General features: G+C 38.6%; 1 protein-coding gene across 2 annotated transcripts in view; it reads right to left on the bottom strand.

Moving 5' to 3' along the window:
• Window positions 1-246: 246 nt before the first annotated feature.
• Window positions 247-18201, bottom strand: part of LOC124134688 (CTD small phosphatase-like protein) — a 54831-nt gene continuing 36876 nt past the window's right edge. For both annotated transcript variants that reach the window (XM_046499701.2, XM_046499700.2), the window contains exons 3-8: window positions 15395-15496; window positions 12750-12806; window positions 11927-12019; window positions 11095-11193; window positions 10572-10658; window positions 247-8361 (exon numbers count right to left, since the gene is read on the bottom strand). In XM_046499701.2, coding sequence (XP_046355657.1) covers window positions 8215-8361; window positions 10572-10658; window positions 11095-11193; window positions 11927-12019; window positions 12750-12806; window positions 15395-15496 — 585 coding nt within the window. In that variant the 3' untranslated portion in view covers window positions 247-8214. The remainder of the gene's footprint in view (window positions 8362-10571; window positions 10659-11094; window positions 11194-11926; window positions 12020-12749; window positions 12807-15394; window positions 15497-18201) is intronic.

The following is an 18201-nucleotide window of genomic DNA, read 5'->3' on the forward strand; positions in this document are numbered from 1 at the left end:
GTCCCTAAACTAACATGAGTGAGAATGGTATTTCTCAACCTATACAAGTAATATTGAGACTACACATCCTTACACACTGCACCTATGTTGAAAATGAATCCTGGTTTTATGGCATGACCAACCAACACAAGGCAACTCAACTGCCCCTTAATTAACATTTACACATACACAACATCCTTGTCCACTGTCACACTCACAATCAAAGAATGAGCCATCTCACTCTCAAAGAACAAGAAGAATGTAAAATGATGTGTAACTTTTTTATTTTGTTTATATTAAAATTATCAGAGAAAATATGCATTATACACCCATCACCTCATGTTAATGGGGATAATCATGTATAGAAAATTACATTGCTTAGAAAAGTCAAAACATTGAATCAGTCACTCTTAATGGCTATACTAGTATGTACAAATATACAACACATCTATAGGGATGGTGAAGAACTGACAGAGTAGTCTCCCCTTACAAAATAGAACACCCAGAATTACAAGTACCTGCTTGAAGCAAGCCAGCCAGACTGAGGTAAACACAGTATAAAAACATTTCAGGTTTGTTTTAGATAAATCACCCAATATCCAATCTCATTAATTTCATCTAGTCAAAATGACTTATAAAACAGTCTGATATCAACAAAATAAAATTCATTGCAGTATTCATAACAATGTATGGTTTTGACTTTGGCGTTTCCATTTGAACCAATACACTTCATTGTGTTTCTGAATTCACAGGCATAGCAATGAAGAACAACATGCAGATAGTTGAAGTTCTGGCCAAACACACAGTGACCAGTGAGCCCAGTTTCTCCACAGATGCCCATCATCTTCAGCACTAATGTTACAGCTTCTTATCAGTTAACACAAGGAATTCATTTAAAAACATCCTGGCCTTCCACAGGGGATCATCTTTAGGCCAGACTCTTTTTGGGGGGTGGGGGTGGGGGTGGGGGTGGGAGTGGGGTTACAGATTTTGTACCCCAAAACTTCAGGTCAATACATAAAAAAATAAAATTTAAAAATATATAATTTCAAATATTTCCTCAAAATATTAAGTAAGTAGGGATTCATTTAGTTTAAACAGCTGGTAATTAAGTGGTGTGAGTTTTTTAAATATATTTGCAAATGGTTTTAATAATAATATTTTAGATAATATATTTAATTTATAGCGACAGAAAATAAGGTTGGGTTTTTTAACATTTTACTTACTGTTCAGCAAAAAGAAAACCAAAATGTTTTTTTCCATGTTTCATATTTTTGGGAGTCAGTGGATTCGAAAACAAATTTTTGAAAAAAGCCTAGCCTAAGAAAGATCCCTGTCACATGTTCAATCTCGCATGCAGCTCAAACACTGTAGTCTATTTCATTACTTCATTCATAAAAAGTTCACACAATTCAGAGCTACTAAGCATAACAAGACTAACATATGTTCTTTTTTGTATAGAAAATGATACATGAACAAAAACAATCATTTCATTATTAATATTGCATGCAATTCAAACAGCGAAATTTCACAGAGAATATTAAATTGAAAATGAGTTAGTCCATATTTTTAAAATTGAATGAAACATGCCAATAACAAAAAACAGTAACAAGTTATGAAGACGATGATGGTCTTAACCGCAACAGATAAGAAGCAGACCATTTTATCTCCTGGGAGGTCGATTTGAAGAAAAGAACATATTTGGCTCAAGAAAATCTTAATATTTTTTATAGAAAAATGAACTCCTTCATGACAGCAGGGATATTTAACTATTATGTATAATAACCTTCAGATAAGCCTGTTAAAAAAATAAATCTTGTTGTTCAAAACAAAAGACAACATGGCTGGTCTCATAATCTATCATTACCTGACAATGATTTTTAATCGAACAGTTAAGCCATAAGGCTCTGTAGTCCACCCCATTCTGTGCAACATTTAATATGAAATTTCAAAATAATGTGAAATCAAAATGAAACAGGCCACAGAGGAAGGAAACTCAAAGTACACACACTATGGTCTTGTTTCTACTTAACAGAAATAACACAAGCAACAGCTTTCTTTCTGCCCAATAGAAGTAATGGGAGGCTGAAAGTCATATTGGGACCCAAATATTCATGTTTTACATTTGTAATTGTGGTAGCATTATTTGAACAGGACATTGCTGTGACCGTCTTTGCATTGTTTCAGCATCATAGCGTTGTATTTTCAGAACCTTGAGACCCAGTGAGCTTACATTACCATCAGCATTTTTGGACTGGAAACTTCAGAGCACCATTTGAATTGCTATCCAACAGTTTTTAGAAACAGGTACAAAAAGAGAATCTTTCCGAAATGTGATATTTTGAATGTTTCCAGTGGCAGGGTGTTTTTCATAATTCCCTTTTCGTCAAAAAAAAAGAAAAAGTTTTGGGTTATGATAGAATATTGTACACCTCTGATTATTCAGGTAGATAATTTCAGATACATACATTTATATATATAAATATATATGATAGCAGTTACCATAATCTCTCAAATATACGCCCGCCTCTCTAGAGAGATTACAGTGCACTATAATGACAGATGCCAGTCGTGTGTTTGTGGTACAGGGCCTATGATATGTTTGTGCAGTGATACCAAGAATGCTAGTGGTATATCAGTTTGATATTAATTTAAATATTCTTTTAAGAATATCTTTTCCCCAAACAAGAACCATATATTTCTCACAATACACAATACATTTCCCACCCAATAGCCTTACAATTAGAATAAGATATGCATCACTCAACATTTTCGGAAAATCTTAAAAACGTGTGATACTTTCATGGGGCACTAGACTCAAAGAAAAAATGGTTGTCTTGAAATTTTACAATATTAATGGTTTAGTAGTAAAAGCAAAGCTTTTATATACATGTAACTGCGCAAAATAAATATGTAAGCCTCTAGAAGCAGAAAATGGTTATGATCAACACAAGCCAAACAGGGGCTATTTACAATTCCATACTGAGACATGATAAACATGCGACATCAATAAACATCAATAAACGTAAATATGAGATACACAGTAGATATAAACAACAAAAGAGGGTGGTCATAGGTAAATAAATACAGCAACAGAAGAAAGAGTTCATTGGGAGTAAGGTAAAGTGAGTGAGGGATTAGGTTTGATGCTGCTTTGAACAGTATGTCAAATACTGCATTGCCTCTGAGCCCAATGTGAAGAAAAGCTGAATGTTTAGCTGGTGGTAGGCCATTACAGTGAGTGAGTATGGTTTTACGCCGCTTTTAGCAATATTCCAGCAATATCAGGGTGGGGGACACCAGAAATGGGCTTCACACATTGTACCAAAGTCGGGAATTGAACCCGGGTCTTCGGCGTGACGAGCGAACGCTTTAACCACTAGGCTACCCGACCGCCCCCTAGGCCATTACAAGTATTGTGGAACCTAACACTGGTGGGGATAGAATATGATCACAATCTGGGCAAATTTGGGATTCAAATCAACAAACCAGCAGATCCTGGCATGGACAAGGGATGCAACTCTCCCACTGGCCTACCCAAGGTAACATATCCGTATAGTGTTTTACACATGCCCTCCTCAACAACTGGTGCAACCCATCAGGTAAATAAAAACAACCTACTACTTAATAATACTGGGCCATCTTCTGGATGATTCCACACTCAGCTGATATTGAAATATAGAAACCCAAATAAATGAAACTGTGTAACTGGATCAACAGTAATATGGCACGTAGTTATTAAGTTTTTGAGGGTAATGAAGGTGCAAGCAAATTTTCCATGCAAGTCATAAAACGACAATGGCATGTACCAACACATGAAGTTTTGACACTACATAACAGTAAATCAACAGTTGACAAATGCCTTCACTCACTCTCGTTTAAATCAGATCTTTTACTCTGATACGATACCACTCTGCACAAAGATCTGAGGACACATCTCTACTAGGTAGCGCCAAGTGAACATTCTGATTGACTGGTCAGCAACAGTGTGGAGTCTTCTCAGGGATCCTCAGTACGAGGCATTCAAACTAGAATATCAGATTTCTGAAAGTTTCAAACGACAAGTTCCGAAAGTAGAAAGGATAGAGCCGTATTACATTTCATATACATATTTCATACCATGTCATTTCGGAGAGCCGTGGTATCTACACCCAAAGGGAGTACCATGAAAGTATAGTTGTGTGCTGCGAGTTTATACAAATCTCATTTTCCGAATCAAGATGTATTAAAAGATGATGCAGAATCCTTTTAGAAAGCTGTCAGCTGACTGGGTCAAGAACCCACTAACCCTTCTTTTAGACTGGGCAGTCAAAGTTCGTTCAGGTTTCACCTTACACAACCTTCCATGTCAGCGTCCTCAGATCTTAACCCAAAGAAGTAAAGTTTCGGAGGAATACAACATCTGAATTTAATGAGATCGCCCTTACTGACATGTCATTTAACTTTTCTGCAAAATAGTTCATGGAAGACATTGTTCTTCAATCTTCAAAATCTATAAACATCTATCAAAACTATTTTCCCAAACAATAACAGACCATTTGCGCTCACAGTTTTGTTCAGTCAGCAAAAATGATGAATCCAATGAGCTTTCCTTCAAGCCTTAAGTATTTTCAGTCATCTCAGTATAGTTAACACATTCCATAAACAACAACCATGATATAGTTATTAAAAATAAATTCAAAAACAGGAAATTGGTAAACACATTAAAGTCAAAAACATTTTTCATAATCCTAGAAAACAAATCAAACAAAAAATGAAAGGCCCTGTTTGTTTTTACAAACATTCAGTATACACGACTACATGTACTTAAAACGAAAATGTTGACACCAGTGAAGATCTACCAACGTACATCAATGGCTCACTCCTACGAGGGCAGGAAACAACACAAGATGGTATTTAATATAGAGCTTCTAGGTGGGAACACGGTTGTTTTGATCAAAACAGGAAGGGCGACACTAGTACTTCATGCATGTACACAATACGCATCACCACTGGCATATAACATTATCTACATATGTATACATATATATTCATATACTCTTTCCACTACTCTGTACACATATCAACTCCATTTACAATAGGCCAACCTCAACATTTGTTTCACACTAAACGTCTACACTGCTCTTTTGGCATTGTAAATAGTAGCTAGCGACAAGGCCAATGTTATATTACAAGCATATATATATTATCTTCAAAAGTAGCAAAAATAATTTCCTTTTGTCAGTAACATTGCATGGAGGTACAGTTGGCCCAGCAATCTGAGTGTTTCACTAAGGGCATTGTACCTAAGAGGTGTTCATCTGTTAACAAGCCCTCGTCTTACTGTACGAAAAAATTGAAAATTTCATCACCATTCTTAAACTGAAATAAACTAAAACGATTATTTTATATACAATTCATAAACACGTACTCATAAAATTCTACTACATATGTTTTAATCATAAACAATAGGTTTCTTGAAGTAAAAATATGTCTTAACAACATTTAAAACCGTAATGCATGTCATAGAGATCAGATTCTAAATCTGTAAGAAAATGCCTAAAAATAATGTGAATGCCATGATTACGTGTAACAAACATTATTCATCATCAACATCATCATCTTTTAGCTACAGTATTAAAATTAATGCTTTCATCATCTAGTGACATTTGTGAGGCAAGCATGACCTACCATCTTGCAGTGAGTTTCGTTTGGGTCTATAGCAAATAACAAAATGTGAATAACAGTATCTACTCAAAGGTAATTATGTTGGTGCAAACGAAATCATTAATAAAACTTACGGTTCATAAGCACCAAGGATAATACATTCAAATTTGAAAGCCATCGTGGGATAAATTCATTCCCAACATAAAACCAAACATGAATGTCCCACCAATAACCATGGGAGAAATCTGGTGATCTGTCAACTTGAGTGAAGTTATATTGTTTAAGTACATTGAGGCTCATCAAAGAAATATATGTTAAGATAAATGATCACATGTGATAGCCGAGAAATGTTTCTGATGAATGTTTAGCCACTGACAAGCCGCAGCTATGACCTTCTGGCTTCAACAATACCCAGCAGTGTTATACCATCCCAAGAGCATCGTGGCAGCAGTCTGGTTGTCCAGAGTCAAGTCAAAATCTGGAAGGACCACACGTTTTCTCCCACAACTAGGTTACTTTATTTGCCTGAAATACACCTACGAAGTGTACCCCCAGGGATGCAGTATTCGGATGTAAGTTTTTGGTAAGTGTGCCAACTGATACATTCCTAACTGTAAGTTCCAGGATAGGGGTGTGACCACATGATTTAGGGTGGTGTCTTATGTTTGCTGGACAATATATCCACGGCTTCACAAACATTGTTCATTTCAGTACCAATACCATTCCTACTACATAATAAGAAACCAACAGTAAGAATTAAAACCCACGGCATAACATATCTGTAGATGACTTCTATATAGGCGCATATACAAACTCTAACTCAACATGCTTGTGTAGACAATTGATCAAACTTTAAAGATAGCTGCCATTTTCATTTTGATGGCAATGCCCACAACAAAAATGAAAACATACCATTAAAGTTAATCAAATTCAGTTGATACTTAAAATGCACATTCTCAATATCTTCAGGGATGGAATTGCACCCTGACAGTTCATTAGTAAAATTAGACACAGCATACACAAATCAGTGACATAGTTATAAATTATTTCTATCAGATATATTTCCGAAGAAGTTAATATCCCAGCCTGGTAGGGAAGTATAAATGTCTATGATTCTCTTGACAAGTTATAAATAAAAAAAATAGCCTGTGATTCGTTCAAACACGCAAATCAATGTTGTTGATCTGTCCATGTTTACTACATGTAAAACAATGTTTTTCATTCCATATTCATAAACATGTAAAAATGTTCTTATATCCATGTTTACTAACATGTAAAACTACGTTGTTTTCTGCTTATAAACAATAGACTTATTTTTCTCCTGCTTTTTACAACTATGTTTGATAATGTTGTTTTTCGTGTTTGTTGTGGATGAAGCCATCAGTTCAGTGAGCAAGGCAATATATAGAGAGAGTGGGCATGCACACAGAATAGAATGAGAACACCTTGAACATCGTGTCACATGTTGCCTAGAAACCCAGCCATAAACATTTCACGACATATATGCATGACCAGTGTCAATTTCACTAAAACAAGTCATAAAGATCATTCGGTTCAAGTTGGTTAAAACTTCACATATTAAAAGTCTTTCATTGCACATGAATGATGGCTCAGCGGCCAAAGTGAATAAAGCCTCTTTTTTTTTGGTTTGTTTCGTTTTAACTTTTAAACAATTTTTGCCATTTTTTCTTCAATTCAGAACAGTGTTCTGAGGTTTTTCTCTTGAATATCATCTCACATGATTTGAACTTGTAGCGCTATAATTAACTGTAAGCTAGAAATTAAAATAGTTGTGCACCTTACGTTAATGGTTGAACCTGAACACGAACATTTGGCATCAAACACATGGTTGAATAGTCCAGGTACAATACATCAGCCAATGAAAACATGACCATCAGCATTAGCCAGTGATATTCCTTGTAACAACAGCCAACCATGTTTTCCTTATCTTCCTCCAGATTACCGAAATTTTCCTGCAAGCTGCCACCAACAAAGTTGTCTCCCTTGGTCTGTACACCATTCTTCACCTCTGTAGTTCATCTCATGGTGTTTCTTGTGATGTTTTTTTTCCCCGGGCCAGCTCAGACGTGATGCGAGGATAAGGATGCAGTCGACACAGCGATGCCAACTTAATCCCTGTCATTGTGGATAATCTGATCATCCTTCGACAGAACAGGTGATTCAAGGTTGCCATATAACTGCTGCAGGGTGAATCTCTGTCACTAATAGTGTCTCTTTTTTTCACTCCCTCTGGACAAACTCCTCCTCAACCTAAGATTCGATTGTCACAGGCCACTCTTGGTTTAACTAACCTCTTTATTCACCAACCAAACACTGGTTTATGAGTCATGTGATACATCACAACCAATGAGTGCGAGGCAGAAAATTTGAGCATGTCGCCATTTTTTGTTTTTTTTCTTGTTTTTTTTCTAAGCAGAGTAGATAAGTATGTGTAAATTTTCAAGTGTCCAATTTCACATTTGCTCTTGGGCGCTCCTGATCATTCACACACTTTTCATTCACTGATTTATAATAAAAACTTGCATAAACGAGTTTTGTTAAGTTATTGTGTTGCCGGGCGGCAGTTCGCTATGAGGGCGGGGTGGATGCAGGAGAGTTTGTGTTGTTTTTGAGCACTGTGTATACACTGTCCTCTCGTGACAAGTTCTCAAAGAAGGGCAGAAGGTCCAGCAGCTCAGTGTCAGACATGTCATCAAACCACGAGGCAACGGGCACCTGCAGACAACAAATCACAATGTCACCTGCAGGATATTACAATATCATCTGTGAGACAAAAACAGCAGGGAAAAAAAGTAATATCATCTGTGGGGAATAAATAGCAATATCATCTGCTGGGAATAATTAGAGGTTATTATAAGGTAGTTTTCATGTCACACCCCAAATCAATCCTCAACCCCCATCACTGACCCTCAGGCTGTTATGGAAGTCTCATATAACATGAAAACTGCCAAATAATAACCTTTCCATCATAAACCATAACATCAAATTGTAAAATGTATTAATTTGCAAGTGAATGCAATACATCTTCACTTTGTTTGGAAGACATAGTCACAGAAAAGTAAGATGAGCAGACGATGATGCACTAAGGGACATGACTCTAATTTCCTACCACCCAGGCCGAAATCAATCGCCCATTCAAAATGTAAATTCAAATGTTATTACATCCCCTGTGACACGTACTCCATGTTGGCTCTTTCACATAAGCAATATGCCTCATCTCATTGATAGGTATATGAGAAATTGTAAATTTTACCAAAAATTGTACATTTATATACTTATCCTATCTCACACTATGCGTATCTTCCTTCTTTCAATCCTATGATGAAATGTTCTTGAACTAAGGCCAGCACAGAAGTGGAATTATCAAGGAGGTACCACCAGTAGCCCAGAACGATTTTGGAGGGCAGGTCACTGCCTGCAGGAACAATTCAAAGTTTGGCGCAGGATCGTTAGCCTGGTCTCGATGGCCCCATGAGGTAGGTAACAGGATGGATGTAGGGAGCATCACAGGAAGGGGTCGGCACAGACGAGGTAGGAGGAACCCAAACCGAAAGCGGAGATGACGATCGCAAGTGTCTCGAAGAACGGCGATTCACACGAGTTAGCGACAGAGACAAATATCTATGAAAAGGAAAGGGACGTCGAGGCTCTTCACAGCGATGGCGATCAAACGGTTGATCCCGTTGAGGAGGGTGGTAATATTCAATGCATGACGGAAGTCAGGAAAGGACGAAGCATAAGGATAACCACGCCAGGTAGGACATGATTCCAAGTGTGAGGGGTAGCTCTCCCAGCCACGTGGGTGATCTGCAAAACCACTGTACTGATAGGGATCCCAAGCACGCAAATCTGGTCGATGATGATAATCGTAGGATCAGGAACGATCCCATTGAAGATGTCGATCCTTGTAACTGGACTGGGAGCAACCCAAAATAGAATATTTGGCCGAATCTGTATAGGAACCATCCTCTGTCAAGTCATGTCGAACAGGAGTGGTACTGGAAGAATCAGCAGTGTTCTTGCTAGAGCGTCGATCGCTAAAAGGTTGATCCCCAAATCGGCGATCCTTTGACCGGCGATCCCCAGAGCGATCCGGCGAACCAGACCAACTTTTCTGAGACAGTCAATCCTGCAGTGAGTGACCCTCAGATGAGCAATCCTTAGTGATCAATTTCCTTTGAGTGCAAATTGTGCGATCGACTTTTCTCGGAAAAGTGACTCTTGGGAGAAGCGAGAGACTGATCCTTACTCAGGCAATTTTGAACATCGCGGGAGACCAAAGATGACTGGTAGCAGGCAGTCTAGGAGTGCTAAGAGGGTCGATCAGAGGCGTAGTTGAGGCAGGTTCGGATTAATCTACAGAAGAAACTCCATCTGCCACTGATAGAGCAGGCAAGTCAGATTCCAGAGGTGGTTTCACTGTTAGGGAGGAGGGGACAGCAAGCTTGGTTGTCTTCCTTGTTTTCTTAGACAAGATGTCTTGTTCTTGTCCAAGCCTTTTGATTTCAAGCGCCAGTCAATCTCTTTTCTATGGCACTTGTGTAAATACATGTTGAAGAAATCTTCCATCACATGTCAACACTTTGAACAACGCTTTTCAACACTACACCGGCCATGGCAATCACAACATAATTTGTGGGTGGTGACCATGGTGATGTTGGGATGTGTTCGGATGAATTGTCCTTTAGAAGTTGGAAACTATATTCAAGCACTTTTCCACATAGGATTGAAAGAAGAGGAAGAAATGCATAGTGTGAGATAGGATAAGTCTAAAAATTAGGAATATCACCTGCATTGAATACATAAACATACCAAATGCAAGTACCTAAATGAGGCTGTGAACATTTTAGAGTCGCAAGTATTACCTGTGAACGACATTAAATATGTTAACTGGTTGTGCCTGGAGAAGAAGGTGTGTGACTTACTGCATTGTCTGGATGGAAGATGTAGGAAGCAGGAGAGTTGTCGACGATCACAACTTGGTGGAGGTCTCGACCCAACCGACTCAGATCCTAAACACAAGCAAAGGTTTCAATCAGTCTGAATTAAGACATGATTAATAATAATAATCATAATAATAACCATAATACTAAAAGAAAACAAGGAAAACTGTGATACTTTGCATGACTGAGTTGATTCACTTAAAATTATCCAACCGTCAATGGATTATCTCCCTTCCACTAGTGTATTAATGCTAGTGTCAACACTAGTTGAGCTTGTTGAGGACCCAGAATTCCCCCGGGGTGATATTGAATCAACAGTGAGCGAGTGAGTGAGTACGGTTTTACGCCGCTTTTAGCAATATTCCAGCAATGTCATGGCGGGGGACACCAGAAATGGGCTTCACACATCGTACCCATGTCGGAAATCGAACCCAGGTCTTTGGCATGACGAGAAACGCTTTAACCACTAGGCTACCCGACCGCCCTTACTGAATCAACAACCTACCTTGACATAGTTTCCTCTATGAAAGACACAAGATTCCCTGAAGAGGCGTGTTTTGAACACCCCCCATTTGTCTAGGAGGTCGGCCACTGGGTCAGCATACTGAAAACATTACAAAACATAGACATGTGGTGGACATTTTCAAATTTGGTGCATCAGTGACAAAAATGATGTACAATGCAATCACTATTTTGACTTGAATCAAATAATCCCTCTTTTTGCCCTTGCATGTGTTTGTGACAGGTTCCACCAATGGGGCAGGATATCATCAGATGATATTAGAGCACTTAAATTTGTTCGTAATTTTTCTGAACAAGGCTAACATTATCTGTGCTTTTTTAAGCATGTCAAGTTTATACAAGTTTATAGCATTTGATATATTAACTACCAAACAATCTCTCAACCCAAAATTTCGCAATTATGGAATATAATTTGAATTTCAAAAATATTCTTTGTTCCCCCGGTCCTTAAAAAAATTAATAAGAAACTTCATGGTAGACATGTGGAAAGCATTGCAAGTGAGTGGTTGGTTTAGAAGCAGATACAGTGAACAGCTTCGTTCTCACCTGTACCAAGATTCGCTTTCAGCCAACACAAAGTTAACTAAGACAAAATTGTTATGGATGAGCAACTTCTTTATGACAATTGGGCGACGTTTCGGTGTAGATTCTAACACCGTTATCCAGCAAATGTTGGAATCTACACTGAAACGTCGCCCAATTGTCATAAAGAAGTTGCTCATCCATAACAATTTTGTCTTAGTTACCATTCCAACTTCTAAATGCCACTCAAAGAAGCAAAAGGTCATGGTAAAGGGACAACACACAGTTCTTACCTTTGCTAAACTAGCTGTGAACAGCACACACTCAAACATCTCTCCCATCTTTTGCAAGAATTCATCTACATATGGACGTTTTAGCACGTACACCTGAAACACGAAGCAGTCAGATACACACCAGCATCTTTAGAGTGTCAAAAGTAAGCACAAAAGACATGGCAGGGATACAAAGTGGCACCAGTTTGTCTCATATTAAAGCACCCAAGGACTACCAGAATTTCGGGTTTTCTTACACAGGCCAATGAATATTTCAGTTTAAATTGCATCCGTGCAAGAGTCCTTGTCATTACCTATGTTAAAGTTCCATAGAATTCCCAAGATTCAAATACCCTTTCCATAGGCCCCCACTCACACCCTAAATTTCAAATACTGCTTATGTATAAAGAATTCCCCGACACTAGTATACTAGCAATTTACATATCTTAACTCCCGTAGTGATCAAACAGTAAGCAAAAATTATTCACAAATTACTTCAGAAAATCACAGCTGTTTCCATTTGTCAATGACTTATAACCTCCACATTTTGAAATCTGTGCAAATATACTACTCAAAAGAAGTTAGAGAACACTCGATCCTTTTATGCTCTTACAGTTAATCTGTCATCGCTGGTGGGTATTGCAACACACAGCCTTCCAATTGTGGGTGTTCTTTGACTTGTTTTGAGTAGTACATGTTGTCAACACACTGCACTCTTGGAAACAATGTAGCAACAACATTTCTGGAAACTTATTAATCAGTACCCCTGTTGAGAATCAAACCCAAATCCTCAGCATGACAAGAGAACACTTGAACCACGCAGCCACATGTTGTGAATACCTACCTGGTGTATTGTGCCATCTATCTCCACAGGAACTATGAAGTCTGCATTGCTGATTGGCTGAAAAAAGGTAGGAACCATTATCATGTGTTCCGTCTATTTGTTTGTTTGTTTGTTTGTTGTTTAACGTCGCACTCAGCAATATTCCAGCTATATGACGGCAGTCTGTAAATAATCGAGTCTGGACAGACAATCCAGTTATTGATATCATGAGCTTTGATCAATGCACTTGGGATCAATGACACGCATTAACCAAGTCAGCAAGCCTGACCACCCGATCCCGTTTGTTGCCTCTTATGACAAGTATAGTAACCTTTTACGGCAAGCATGGGTTGCTGAAGACCTTTTCTATCCCGGAACTTCACGGGTCTGTTCCATCTGTATTAGGGCAGATCATTTTACTTTATTCCCTTTGCCAGATTGCCATTGATTTCAAAGTAAATAAATTGAAAATTTTAAAGCTTCTAATATTTTTTTGAAAATGAAAAGAACAGTTTTTCAAAACTCAAATCGTTTTTCATAGGACAAGCTAGCAAATAGCCACAAGGGTCACACACTTCACAACTGACGCCACACAACTAGGTTGTTTTAGGTGAGATGGGCGACAATGGGGCCTTGTTTACATTATGTGACAGTCAAAACAACATTGTTTAACTATTGTCAAGGGAAGTAACTCTTAGATTGGTTTCTGTTTAAAAAAAAGAACTTTTGTCTCAAATGTATTTTTGTGACTCCCTGTGTCAAGATTTATGCATAAATAATGTAGACATCAAGTCAGGTGAAAAGCTAGACTTTAATCAAATTAAATTTAATTTTCAATAACATTATAGAGTCAACAAACCAACATTACAGATTTTAATACTTCAGAGCATACTTAATCACAAAAGCTTGACCAAAATTAAATTTGAAAATCAGAAACTGTAAAAAGGACGATTAAAAAACTCCACTCGACATCGTCCCCAAAATGTAAAATAGCGTACAGTGAGGGGATTCCCCTTGGTGGGGTTAAAACCGGATCCCGCTGCACAATTTGAAGGATCAGGCCGGCACCCAGTCAGCCTGGTGGTCTATTAGGGGGCTACCTACATGTCCCGCACCTATTGTTACGGGTACAAATTCCTCCAAGCGTGGTGACAGGTAAGACAATAGGGGAGTGAGGGGCACATGTCACATAAGACAAGTAATTGGTGAATATCTCACAAATTATAACGACACAAATACTTGGTGAACTCTTTTCACATACACTGTACTGAGGAAAAACGTTTACATATATATCAATGAGTGAGTGAACATGTTAATTAGGGCTGGGATGAGTCCAAATTTACTACCCGGGTACCCGCCCCACTATTACCCGACCCTACCCGGGTACCCACTGTAGGTCTCAGGAGATGTCTCAAAATGTCCAATTGGGAACATTTTTAGGATAGACCAGGTAAAACGTATTTAGATACATGTATTAAACAATCAGGTCATTCATACACTGAAGTTGAATTAAGCTATGTCTTTATTCAACCATATGAAAAGTCAGAAGGAATGGTTGTATAGTCAGAAAGAAATGCGAACATTAGTGACTTGTAGTGTAACCATAGAGTTCTAGATAATATTTGCCATTAAACAATACATCACATGACTAACCACGGGTCCGGGTAGTCCTGTGGGTACCCGGGTCCTACTCAGTACCCACCCGACCCAGGTACCCGAGTTACCCGTCCCAGCCCTAATATTAATCATTTAGTGTGATTTGGGCCAGAAATGAAATTACAGGCAAGAAACAGTATTCCACTGTGCCAAATGCGCTGGCTGATTTACAGTACATTCCAAATTCTAGGAGGGATCTAAGATATTGGTTTTTGTCGGCTGCAAGTTCATGATTAAAACCTGACGTCAAACTTACATTCAACCAGCCATCATTAACATCAAAGATGACTGTCATGAAACATAATTATATGTCTCTGAGCAGTAGGACGACGCCACAAAGCATCTCGAGGGGTGGCATCCAAATATGTACAAATTCATTCAGAATAATACTGCGATCACAATCCGGGTAGTTTGATGCCACCCAAGAAGAAGAGGTATCGAAACCTTCACTATGCCCTTGAGAGGGAGAAGAGGCATCTTCTTGCCAACAAGAAACCAATGAACGATTATCACAATGCTGTTTCACATCTGGACTGGGAATTATGTAAATGGAAATATTAAATGTGAAATTGGACAAAAGACAATATTTATTACAGTGCTCATTCTTTTTATAAATTGTTTATTATATTTTTTGAAGTAAACGAATGCTGAATGTACGGATGTATATTGCTAAACAAACATGATATTGTGCACAAGTTGAGTTAAATGCTCCTTTTAACAGTATTCTAGTTATATCACACATGTCGGCTTAATGTGGGAGGAAAGCCAGAAATGATGCAGGTCTCAGATGTTAACCTCTTTGGTTAAGCCCTCAAACAAGGGTATGGTGCTGACAAACCTAGAAACATATTTGGGGCAAAGCAGGATTCAAACCCACAATCACTAGTGTGCCAAAGGAACGGAACTCTGCACAGCTAAGTGTAATGTGGATGCGATAACATGTTATAACAACCTAGTGCACAGTTATTCATATCCTTGCACTAATGAACCAATGAATCAGTCCAACTTACTTTAAATGAGCTATGCACCAGAGTTTCATCTAAGTCAATCACAACGCATTTCTTGCTCGTGTCCATGTTCCGCACAGGAGGTAACAAGTACTTCTCAATAGGCTGAAACAAATACCAAATAAATATACACAAAGGCCAAACAGAAACTGTTGTTTCTTAGGGGTGAAACATAACAGCAAGGTCACAATGATGATACATAGGTCACGATACAATATGTAACATGATACTCTTATTTATGTCAAATCACATGGAAATTCATATAATATTTTTATAAATGGTTTATTATATATTTTGAAGTAAACGAATGTACGGATGTATATTGCTTAAACAAACACAATATTGTACACAAGTTGAGTTGAGTTAAATGCTGCTTTTAACAGTATTCTAGTTATATCACGCATGTTGGCTTAATGTGGGAGGAAAGCCCAAAGTGATGCAGGTCTCAGATGTTTACCACTTCGGTGAAACTCATGAGTATGGTGCTGACAAACCTAGAAACATAATCAGGGCGAACCGGGATTCTAACCTACAATCATAGGTTTCTGGCGTGCCCAAGGGACACGACTCTGCACAGCGAATCGCGGCGCCTTAGACGACTGGGCCACCCATGCCCCCTGTGGTTGAGAAGGCCTTACATGACCTGATCATCCTATGACATGTTAACATTAGAAATGTTCCTGGATCGATGCTCATGATATCAATCGCTGAATTGTCTGGTACAGACTCAACGGGATTGGGTAGGCAGGTTTGCTGACTTGGTTCATGCATGTCATCATATCACAATTGCGTGGATCAATGCTCACTGTGTCAATCACTTGATTGTCTGGTTCAGACTCGATTATTTACAGACCCCCGCTTATAGCTGGAATATTACCGAGTGCCGAGTTAAACAACAAACAAACAAATCGACTCAGTTTGCGTAAGATGACAAACATTGGAATATTAAAAATGGCTCCACATAAGTTTTTGAGCCATTGAGCATTTACTCAGAAGTTATCATTCACATTGGGTATTGATTAAATTTACGGGAATTCAACATAAATTTATTCCCTTGGGGCCAGTCTGGTAGGTATATTTACACCAAATATTAGACATTTTTAAAATAATAATGTTTTGTTTCTGTTCATGAGCTGCTCCAAGTGTGGAACTTGCTGCATAAGCCCACAACAGTGATATACATGGCTTATTAACAATAGGGAGGCATTGTGCTTTTTTATGCATTATTCACAGCAGTAGAGTTCATGTATGTTTGATGCCTGCATTCAATCAGAAAAAAAATATCTGTAAGGACATATAGTTACGCAAGTCGAAAAGGATACATAAGGTAATTACGTCGAGTGTTACTGAGTGTGGTTCAACTCAAAATTAATTTGGGAATGGTGTGTTTATTTTCGTATTTTACGCAAATACTCAGTGTATCTGGAGGTCTGATTAAAGACAGTAATACACCTTCCTGCCTGAATTTTAGCGTAAGTGTAAGTGGTAGAACCTTCACAATAGCCCCTAATGAGTTTAACATAGAAAACATCTTACACTAATATGTTTGTCCAAGGTAGACAATAGAAAATGTATTCAAATGTCCTCTTCTTTCTTATCAAATTGATTGAATAATGGTAACTGGTTATCAAATCATCACATTGATTTTACATTAATATTGATCCGTCCCTTGCCATGGCAGGTATATCATGTTTAATGCAGAATAGTCAATAACCTTACAGCATGCAGCCACAGTCACCAGGACGCATCAGTGGGTGTTCTGTGCTACACTATGGGACTTGTACAAATAAAGTGAGTGAGAGAGTGAGTTGGATTCTACGCCATATTTTGCAATATTCCAGCAATATCATGGCAGGGGACACCAGAAATGGGCTTTACACAATGTACCCATCAGTGCTTGACACTGACCCACACAAATCTACTGTTCCTGTCGGATCTCTACTAGACACAATGGTGCTTAGAGTTTAGGCTTGATCCATCGCTGACTTAAAAGTAATACAAACCTAAATTACCTTGTTCCTCCCCAAAATAACATGAGACTACCGGATCACCACTTTTTTAATTTTACTGGTCCTAAAAAATATATACTAGACTTGGACCAGCAGACCAGTGTTAGAGTCAAGCACTGGTCTATTTAGGGAATCCAACGCAGGCCTTCAGAGTGACGAGCGAACAATTTAAACCCACTTGGCTACCCCACCGCCCCTGTACCGACGAAGACAGTAGTAACAACACAAACCAGCTGTTGTCTAATATGATGTGCCCAATCATTAGGATGAGTGAATATCACGGCGGGGGACACCAGAAATGGCCTTCACACATTGTACCCATGTCGGGAATCAAACTAGGGTTTCGGCAAGACGAGCGAACGCTTTAACCACTAGACTACTGACCGCCCCCATTAGGATAAAGCAGTACAAGGGAGTTGATTCCCTGCATATTGCCTGGTTAGTATTGATGTCACAATGCAAGGGAGTTACATTGTTTCATCCAGGCTGAACAGGCTATTCTACCATGGCTGTGCTTAAATGTGACTATGTACCTTAGGGTTGCCATTTTCCGGTGATTGAGGCACTGGGGAGCTATTCCACCCGGGCAGTGTTTAAACGTGACTATGTACCTTAGGGTTGCCATTTTCCGGTGACTGAGGCACTGGGGAGCTATTCTACCCGGGCAGTGTTTAAACGTGACTATGTACCTTAGGGTTGCCATTTTCCGGTGATTGAGGCACTGGGGAGCTATTCTACCCGGGCAGTGTTTAAATGCGACTATGTACCTTAGGGTTGCCATTTTCCGGTGATTGAGGCACT

The sequence above is a fragment of the Haliotis rufescens genome, unplaced genomic scaffold, assembly GCF_023055435.1.
Source record: "Haliotis rufescens isolate VD_foot unplaced genomic scaffold, xgHalRufe1.0.p SCAF_4, whole genome shotgun sequence".
Lineage (NCBI taxonomy): Eukaryota > Metazoa > Mollusca > Gastropoda > Lepetellida > Haliotidae > Haliotis > Haliotis rufescens.